The following is a 9,966-nucleotide window of genomic DNA, read 5'->3' on the forward strand; positions in this document are numbered from 1 at the left end:
GGCTTCTTGTTACATGACAAACCTAGTGTGTACTGCTACTAAGAGCACAATATTGTATTTCTATAATTGTCTATAATTTGCTTTAGTAGGGGATATTTGTTTCCCCTACAATAAATCCTAATTATAAATCCAAAATTTATAATTACAAGCAAACCTTAAAATTTGAATGTTACCTAATGGAAAAAAGCCTGTAATTTGTTTACAAAATATTATTTTTTTTGAGGTGAATACCGTAATAGTGTTACCCAAAAAATGCAGTCATGTAATGAGGCAGCTGTAACATTTAAAAATTCACACAAATTATAGAAACACAATAGAATCACACAATTGTTATTTAGTGTCACAAGTGCCTAAATATAATTGGGAAAAAATGATTATTTTTAAATAAGAAAATCCATTATTTTGAATCCAGTTAATTTATTTTTTTACACACACTTCATAATGCATCTTTTGGCAAAAATATGACATTTCATAGTAGTCCCACATTATAATAGAAGTTGATAATTCAAAACACAATAATAATGTATTTTATATTTGACACAATTCATACTCACAAATACCTCATGCCATTTGTTATACTGCATTAAAGCAGTCCAATATGGACTCTGGGATTTAGGAAATGTTTGTGTGAAATCACACATTGTCAAAGTACATTTTCTGCATTTGAATGAAAGATTTTTCAAGTGCCTCCACACAGTTCAACAAAATCTTCTACTGACAAGCTATAAGGCTGTTTTCAGGTGAACACCCCACTGTTATTTAATTTTGAATAGTATGCGAGTGGTGTGCGAGAACATTGTGTATTGGATGAATGTGTGTTACTGTGTGGAGATGAGTGACACTATGGTGTGTATGATGCGAGATCCTCGAGGACAGCTGATCAGATCCATGCTGGGATTTCTGATCTTCTCCTCTAAGAGCTGATCCATCTCCCACCGCAGCTCTTTCACCAGCTCAGCCACCTACATAAACACATTCTGAAATCAAATACTGCTATAGCATACTATAATATTCCAGTGGCGTTCCGTCCATATAAGCTGCGAATGCTCCGCATGCCCGGGCCATTTGAGAGAATAAGTTCACGGGATAATTCATATAAACATGATTATAAGTTGATCCCTTGTCATTTGAAATGTAACTTAAAGCTTAAAGAGTTAGGAATAATGGGGGGGGTCTTTATCACTCAGCATACCCGGTTAAAAAAAAGTCACCGCACGCCACTGTAATATTCTAGTGCAAGTCTGCTTTACCTCATGAGACGCAGCAGCAAATTTGATCCAGCCGTCATCCAGAGAGATCATGAACTCTCCACGCTGCAGCTCCACGCTCACTTGCCCCCCACCGAACAGCACCATGGGATACACGCACACCATGCTACAGTCACGGAGAAACACTCGACTGGTCTTCACTTTCTCATGGTACACCAGGTATGGGCTGTCATAGTGCCGCACCTACACAGAGTGAAAGTTACACTTGATTTAAGACAATTCAAATAATAACAAATATATAATAACATGTAATTTATAATAACAAAATCACAATTTTATAAAATACATGTAACTGAATAAATTATTAAATTAATGAAATAAAAAATGTATAAAATAATATGCACATGTATTATATACACATGCACAATTTTATTATATAAAATACTATATTTTAAAATATATTTAATATTATATTAAATTAAATTTATCCGCCTCTAAAACAAACTTACAAATTATGTAAGACAGACGGTTCACATAAAATGTACAATTATTTAGAAAAATATTACTGATAATATTGCAGTCCAACAATGCCCACTTTTCACAATCCAATGGACAAAATCCTGCCCTGAAAACGTTCAGAGCAAATGTAGTTTAGATGAGATAGTTACAGAGAAGTTGACAGATGAGGGGTGTATGTGGACGGCTCCATCACTCTTGGTCATGAAGCGCAGTTCCTCTGCTTTAGGCTGCATCTTCATAGCGCCTTTACTAGTGAGCTTGTACTTCCCCTGAGGAGATCTCACCTAAACAAAACACAGCATGTTTTACACACATTCACATTAATCATCTTACACACTAGAGAAATGTGTGCACTGACCTGGACTACATTAGGGTAGAGAGCTGCGCACAGCATGGCTGACATCAGCTTTGTGTTATCAGAGTTCAGGTTGGCCTGTGAGGGACAGAAAAGCACTGGTGTTAAAAGAACAGGTCACATGTTGGGAGTTCATACTAATGGGTTTTATCATTATTCTTACCTAAAATGTTTATATATCTTGTATAGATTTTACCCAACAGTCTAAATATGACATATATAGTGTCAAAAACCATTCACTGTCTGGAAGACATGGAATAAAACATCTTCCAAATAGTTTTGAGAATAGCACAAACTGATATTAATGAGAGATGATCACTAGAATGTTACCACAAATGAACCATTTTATTGAAATAATGTAAAATATTTTTATATTTTAATTTCAATTTTGAAACCGAAAATCCTTCAGGTTTCAAAGCTGTCTCTACTACCTGTCAACACTGTCAGAAATTTATGAAAACACTTAAATCAATCAAAATCAGTTAGAAAAAGCTTAATCCCGAAGATCTTCTTTTCACACTTCTATGATCTTAAGTGCATAAACTTGAACATCTTTCAGTTCTGTAGGTTTTGTCTCTGAACTCAAGAATCAGTTACCTCATAGCCTGTGGCCTCTAGCACCCCGTCACTTCCTTTCGAGCTCATTTTTTCAATGACCCTGGCCTTCAGTCCATCCTTCACAAACCCAATGTCAGACAGAAGCTCTGCAAACTGCCTTTTAAGACATGCTATCTCCTGAAAGAACACACACACACACACACACACACACACACAACACAGAGCAGTTATCCAAGTATGCCAAAATGACTGACATTTACACTGAGCCAATCAGAGTCCAGTCTCACCTGTAAGCCCCGGATCGAGAGGAAGTTCTCTCTGCAGTACTGGTAACCAGCCTTAAATCCGCTTTGTGTTGCATTACACCAACCCTGAGCAAACACGTCACATATCAGCACAAGTCTTCATGATTATATTAACCAGCGTAGTTCATGCACATGAACTGAGCGAACTATGAATTAACATGCACCCAATAATGAACAAGGCTCAGATCTTAATGGGTAATTATCAGAAATGCGTAAAGAATATGAAAAAAATATATGATCAGAAGTAGATCAATTTATTGAGAATACCGATTATTTTCATGACTGATCATGAAATGATTAGAACTGACTGATAAAATTATGGCCTAATTAACAAAAATGTTACAAAAAAAAAAAATCTACTGATAGCATTGTCAAAAGAAAATAAAATTCACTGAGATATTTTCAGTATGTTCACATAATCTGTAAATATTATGTAAAATAATGTTTCTTGAGCAGCAAATCAGCATATTAGAATGATTTATTAAGTCTCATGTGGCATGACATTATTTTAAATGGTAATATTTCACAATATTTCTGTTTTTATTGTATTTTTGATCAAATAAGCCAGTGGTGAGCCTAAGAGTCTTCTTTCTGAAAACAGTTGTGCCGCTTAATATTTTTGTGAAAATCACGAGTAATTTCTGATCATTTTTATATTTATTGTTTTACAATTGGAAACAATAAGTTCGATGTTATCAGCGTAATAAAGCCAATGGCGAGAATTTAAAAAATCCAAATAATGATTCTGATATGCAGGTGTGAACAGAATGAGACTCTGAAGTCTGTGAATGGAATTAAAAAAGCTCAAATGCTGTAAAATACACTTTTTACAAAGCTAAAAGCATAAAATGATCCAACTAATTTTAAGAAGAAAAAAAACATCACATTATCAATTGTATGATCACAGTCACATTATCAATTGTATACCCTTTAGTCATTCATTTTATCAGAGCCTGAACTGACCTTGTACGCCTGCAGCAAAGCTAGATGGTCACTGTTCGCCAGAGAGAACCCCAACTTCTTCTCATTAGCTTCCTCTCGTTTATCCCAGGGAGACACCTGTGAGTATGGCAAGATCTCAGGTAACATAGTACTGCGCTGGAGTGTGATCTTCTACGTGTGGCTGGTGACTTACGAATGGACTCTTGAAGGCCAGGCTGGCGGCGATGGTGAGGGCAGGGTCCAGGCAGCGGAAGATGGCTCCCAGCAGCATGAGTTTACCGATGCGGACGTCGACGGGCAGACAGGCCAAATGCCAACCGAGGGGAGTCAGAGACTCCTTGTCTGTCAGGGCGCCCAGGGCACACAGGCGCTGTTTAGCAGCCTCCAGACTGCCTTCTGCGGGTGGCTCAATAAGCTGAGAGAAAACTGACTCCAGAGGACGCTCTGCAAACACCTCCAACACCTTAACCCTGGAAGACATGAACAGAAATGGGTTCAAGTTTACACTATTAAGATCTAAACCGGTCATACTTCGGTTTCACATACTTTTTACTTATATTAAAGGAATAGTTCACCCAAAAATTTAAATTTGATGAAAAGCCATCCAAGATGTAGATGAGTTTGTTTGTTCATGGGAACAGATTTGGAGAAATGTATCATTACATCACTTGCTCACCAGTGGAGTGAATGGGTGCCGTCAGAATGGGAGTTCAAACAGCTGATAAAAACATCACAATAATCCACAAGTAATCCACACCACTCCAGTCCATCAAATAATGTCTTGTGAAGTGAAAAGCTGCGTGTTTGTAAGAAACAAATCCATCAAGATATTTAACATTCATTTAAGAGCACTCTATCTATTGCTTTCTTCAGTGAAAACGTTGTCCCGTCTGAATCAGGAGAGGAATATGCACAGATCAAGCACCGTTTACAAGCAAAAACAGTCCAATAAATAATACGTTGGTGGATTTTTATATAAGAGAACAAAGGTGGATGGACTTTGTCACTGGAGGAAGCGTTATTATGAATTATGGACTCATATTTTGGCCAGAGGCGATGGTTTTAAGTCTTAATGATGGATTTGTTTATTATAAACACAGTTTTTTTTCTTCACAAGACATTATTTGATGGACTGGAGTGGTGTGGATTACTTTGATGTTTTTATCAGCTGTTTACTCTCATTCTGACGGCACCCATTCACTGCAGAGGATCCATTGGTGAGCAAGTGATGTAATGCTGAAATCTCCAAATCTGTTCCCATGAACAAACAAACTCATCTGTATCTTGGATGTCCTGAGGGTGAGTACATTTTCAGCAAATGTTAATTTTTGGGTGAACTTGGGTGAACCTTTAATTCAAGTGTTTTGATGTAAAAGCACGTGTTTTTGTGTGTGATTAGTTTCCTTTTAAGGTGGTTACCTTAGACAAAGTTGCTCCAGAGGAACTCTCTGGATCTCAGGCAGCTGCTGTTGGCTCAGGTGGTGTGTGAAGCGATGGCTCGTAAACAGATGGAAGCAGACACCTGACGCCACACGACCGGCACGGCCTTTTCTCTGAAGAGCGTTGGCACGAGACAACCACACGTCCTCTAGACTCTCCATACTGCGACTAGCATCGTACCTGATACATGCACACACATATGCTAATGCATCCAAAACCACAAAGAATATCCAATGGTATCCAAGAAAAATAAACATCTAGATTTGACAGCATCTCATACCGCTTCTCTTTCATCCGGCCACAGTCTATGACATACACCACATCGTCAATGGTAACAGAAGTTTCAGCGATGTTGGTGGAGATGATGATTTTGGTCGCACCCTCAGGTGGGCGGGTAAAGACCGCCTGCTGCTCCTCATTGGACAGGGATGAGTGTAGAGGATACACTACACACCTAAAAAATGTACACACATTCATAAATAAATATCATCATCCACTTTTAACAGGTGAATCCGACAACCAAAACATGTCACAACACATTTCATTATTAATGTTATGCATATATTAATATACATTACCTTTAAAAAGTTTTATTTTGAAATATCTTTTTGATATTGTCACTTTTGATCAATCTAATGCATTTTTGCTAAATGAAAGTATTCATTTCTAAAAAAAAAAAATAAAAAAAAAAAGAATAAATAAATAAATCTTACTGACCCCAAACTTTTGAACAGTAGTGTATAATAATAATATTAATATAATTAGAAAATTAAGTTTATTGTTAAGACTTTTAGTGGAACGTGACATTATTTTCTTGCCAATTCAAAAATATTTATTTGTTTGCATCATGATAATGAGACAAGGGGCATATGAAAGCTTAAAATTAATGAATGAATGAACGAATGCTACAAAATATTATTTTCCTTTGATTTTCAGATAAAATATAACCAGGACACGTTTTTGATTAATTCACTCATTCAGACTACTTTAAGAAATTGCCAGTTAACATGTCCAGCAATAACCCATAAGAACAATGTACCTGTTTGTTCTTCTATTATTGAACATCCTGTTAGACTGGAGCTGCTCATATAATTGCTTTATTTCAGCAAGTCCTGGTAGGAAGACCAAAACAGCACCTGTGCATTCACAAACACACACAAAACACGGTCCATCACTGTGACTTATTTTAACCTTACTAAGAAGGCTGTGATTATTTGAACAGGCATCTAGTGCAGGGGTTTATGGCGCTCTTTACCTGGTGGGTAGCTGTGGTCTCCATCAACAATCCACTCCAACAGACTCTCCACAAGGTCCATGTTGATTTTATCAAGATCCATAGCAGCCAATGTTTTCACTACAGACTTTGAGTAATCTTAACAAGAGATGCACAAAGATATACACATTTCAGGGTGTTTTGTCAAATTACACAAAGATCTAATATAAATAAATTATTTAAGAAGCAGGTTGTACTTTGTACAGTCACTAAAGACAGAAATAGAGTAATAAGCACGCCCACAAAAAATAAGCACAGGAAATGAAGAACAAATCTGGTAATAAATCAATAAGACATGATAAAACGAGAGAATTCAAGCGTTCTTACTGGAATATCGGACAGTGAGCTCCTGTTGACTGAGCTGCTGATCAGAGACGGAGTCTTTGACCGAATCCTTTTTCGTGAAGGACGTAAAGGACCAGCCACGATCATCATCAAAGTCTTCCACAGGAGCCCGTCCCTTCCCAGCCCCGCCACCCTGACCGGAGGGACGAGTTTGCTTTGTGGAGCGCCGATATGGACTACCATCTTCAATTACATACCTTAACAATAAAAGAACAAAGCCTGTTGTGATGTAAAGACTGTATTTTTATTATTGTGTGAAGAATACAAAATAATTATAGACGAGGCAAAATGTGTTTTATGTGAATACCTGGTCTTAGCGATGGCATCTTCAAGGAAGAACTGCTCCACTGGGAATGTGCGTCCTTCAAGTAAGAGAGTCCATTTAAAAAAATAAGTAGGACATGTGTGATAGATTAAATATTAAAGTTTGTATCTTTTCAAAGTTGCACTACATCGCTTCACTATCAATAACCGTGATCACTGATCAGTGAATGTTTCATGATATAATTTAAGCTCTCGTTTTTTTTAAATCAGGAATGGGATAGAGTACCTGGTATATGGATGCTGGGGCATTTGTTGAAGTACTGTGAGAAGAGCTCAGCATTCAGGGTTGCACTCATCATAATTATTTTCAGATCCGTTCTTTTTGCAATCAGATCCTTCAGAACCAGCAACAGGAAGTCACTGTGAGACAGGAGTTGCGTTACTGTCAGACTCAGGTTGTGTTGTTACGTGTACGTTTGCTTTCCACAAACCTCTCTTCTGTCCGTTCATGGACCTCATCCACGATCACATATGTGATGCCGCTGAGCTCAGAGTCGCCCTCTAACCTGCGCAAAAGGACGCCGGTGGTGCAGAACATCAGCCTGGTGCTGGAGGACTGGACACAAGAAAACATATACAGACATGAATACGTTTTTCAGCAAGGATGCTTTCAATTGTTTAAAAGTGACAGTAAGAGCATTTATAATGTTACAAGATTCATATTTAAAAAAAAATCTTTTGAACATATATATATATATTAAGCACAACAACTGCTTTCAACTTTGATAATAATAATGTTTCTTGAGCAGCAAATCAGCATATTTGAATGATTTCTGAAGGATCATGTGACACTGAAGACTGGAGTAAAGTTGAAACATTTAAAGCGAGAACTAAAATAGTGACATTTATATTATATATATATATATATCATATCTTATGGTATCAGTTATTCAGCAAATGACAATCAAATGATGATTAAAATCAAATTGAGAATATATGGTAAATATTTGACGTATCACTCTCATGCCTTAAGCAGCACCTAGAGTAAATGTGGTTGGTTTGTATAAACTGTGTTACCCTGACGGTCTCCAGACGGATCTGATAGCCTGTAGAGTGACCCAGGGCCTCTGCTCGTTCCTGGGCCACTCGGGTCGCCACAGCGATGGCAGAGATTCGCCGTGGCTGAGTGCAAATAATATTGGGCACTCTATCCTGCCGTCCAGTCTGAAGGAAATTATCCAGGATAAACTGAGGGATCTGAGTGGTTTTCCCGCATCTAAAGTTACAATAATTCAGACATGAAGAGATGTCAAGGACATCAATTTTAACCAAATAAAACTGGTTAGCAGAATATAAATGCTGCAGGTCACAGTCTTACCCAGTCATCCCACTGATGACGAGAACCTGGTTCTTATCCAAACACTCCAATATGGCCTCTCTCTTCTGCCATGCAGGCAGCTTCTGCCTCTGCTCCTGCATCGATGTATAGCGCCTCGATGACTGAGAGAGAACACACAATGATACAAAAAATGAAAAATCTATTTCAAAATTCTATAACTTTCTTCTGTGTAACACAAAAAGTGAACATTTGAACAATATCCTGACTGCTCTCTTCCGTATAATGAAAGTAAATGGAAACAGGGTGCTGTCAAGCTTCAAACTGAATCACTCCAAAAGTGCTCTAAAATGAGGTTTGGTCACAAGACATGGGGGAAATCATTAACATCAACCCTGATGCAATTTGTTAATAGGCGATCTATTGGATTTAAAGGAACACTCCACTATTTTTGAAAATAGGCTCATTTTCCAACTCCCCTAGAGTTAAACAGTTGAGTTTTACCGTTTTCGAATCCATTCAGCCGATCTCCGGGTCTGGCGGTAGCACTTTTAGCTGTAGCTTAGCATAGATCATTGAATCTGATTAGACCGTTAGCATCTCGCTCAAAAATGACCAAAGAGTTTCGATATTTTTCCTATTTAAAACTTGATTCTTCTGTAGTTACATCGTAATTACATTACAATTACATCGGCGTAATAATCAAGGAACTTTGCTGCGGTACCATGAGTGCTGCAATGATATTACACAGCGCCTGAAAATAGGCTTATTGGAAGTTACCTAGCTGGGACTATTTTCAGGTGCTGCGTAATATCATTGCGCCTGCTGCACCCATGGTACGGCAGTAAGTTCCTTGATTATTACGCCAGAATGAGAGTATAATTTCTAGCCATATCGGCCTAGAAAATCGCAACTTTTCATTTTCCGTCGGTCTTAGTACACGATGTAACTACAGAAGAGTCAAGTTTTAAATAGGAAAAATATAGAAACTCTTTGGTCATTTTCGAGCGTGATGCTAACAGTCTAATCAGATTCAATTATCTATGCTAAGCTACAGCTAAAAGTGCTACCGCCAGACCCGGAGATCAGCTGAATGGATTAGAAAACGGTAAAACTTAAGCTACAGTAGAGGACAAGACTTTCAGTGAATAAAACATACATTTCAGTCTGTATAATAAAATAAAGCTATCAAATGATTTCAGAAGTCTTGGGATATAGCGCTTTGGTCATACAGAATATTTTTTAAGAAGCTTTTATGATGCATTTCAGTCATTCAGCACATGACAGCAATACCCCACCCAAGCTTAAGCTTTTACAGGTCTCGAAAAAGTCGTATGGCTAATGGGGCTACAGAGTAGGGATATGCCGGTATCAAATTTTCATGTTGCGATTAATTGCTAATGCTTTTATCACGGTATACA

The 9,966-nt window shown here is 37.6% G+C and overlaps 1 protein-coding gene across 5 annotated transcripts in view; it reads right to left on the reverse strand.

The window, feature by feature from the left end:
• Positions 1-400: 400 nt before the first annotated feature.
• The window catches only part of dhx57 (DEAH (Asp-Glu-Ala-Asp/His) box polypeptide 57), a 14,505-nt gene continuing 4,939 nt past the window's right edge, over positions 401-9,966 (reverse strand). For all 5 annotated transcript variants that reach the window (XM_016473819.1, XM_016473817.1, XM_016473821.1 and 2 more), the window contains exons 6-23: positions 8,588-8,709; positions 8,287-8,485; positions 7,701-7,825; positions 7,496-7,629; positions 7,253-7,307; positions 6,928-7,142; positions 6,583-6,699; positions 6,367-6,463; positions 5,608-5,781; positions 5,307-5,507; positions 4,081-4,357; positions 3,909-4,004; positions 2,928-3,011; positions 2,680-2,817; positions 2,086-2,160; positions 1,877-2,011; positions 1,251-1,451; positions 401-962 (exon numbers count right to left, since the gene is read on the reverse strand). In XM_016473819.1, the coding sequence (XP_016329305.1) occupies positions 819-962; positions 1,251-1,451; positions 1,877-2,011; positions 2,086-2,160; positions 2,680-2,817; positions 2,928-3,011; positions 3,909-4,004; positions 4,081-4,357; positions 5,307-5,507; positions 5,608-5,781; positions 6,367-6,463; positions 6,583-6,699; positions 6,928-7,142; positions 7,253-7,307; positions 7,496-7,629; positions 7,701-7,825; positions 8,287-8,485; positions 8,588-8,709 (2,589 nt within the window). In that variant the 3' untranslated portion in view covers positions 401-818. The remainder of the gene's footprint in view (positions 963-1,250; positions 1,452-1,876; positions 2,012-2,085; positions 2,161-2,679; positions 2,818-2,927; positions 3,012-3,908; positions 4,005-4,080; positions 4,358-5,306; positions 5,508-5,607; positions 5,782-6,366; positions 6,464-6,582; positions 6,700-6,927; positions 7,143-7,252; positions 7,308-7,495; positions 7,630-7,700; positions 7,826-8,286; positions 8,486-8,587; positions 8,710-9,966) is intronic.

This window comes from Sinocyclocheilus anshuiensis, unplaced genomic scaffold (assembly GCF_001515605.1).
Source record: "Sinocyclocheilus anshuiensis isolate Anshui unplaced genomic scaffold, SAMN03320099.WGS_v1.1 scaffold536, whole genome shotgun sequence".
Classification (NCBI taxonomy): Eukaryota; Metazoa; Chordata; class Actinopteri; order Cypriniformes; family Cyprinidae; genus Sinocyclocheilus; species Sinocyclocheilus anshuiensis.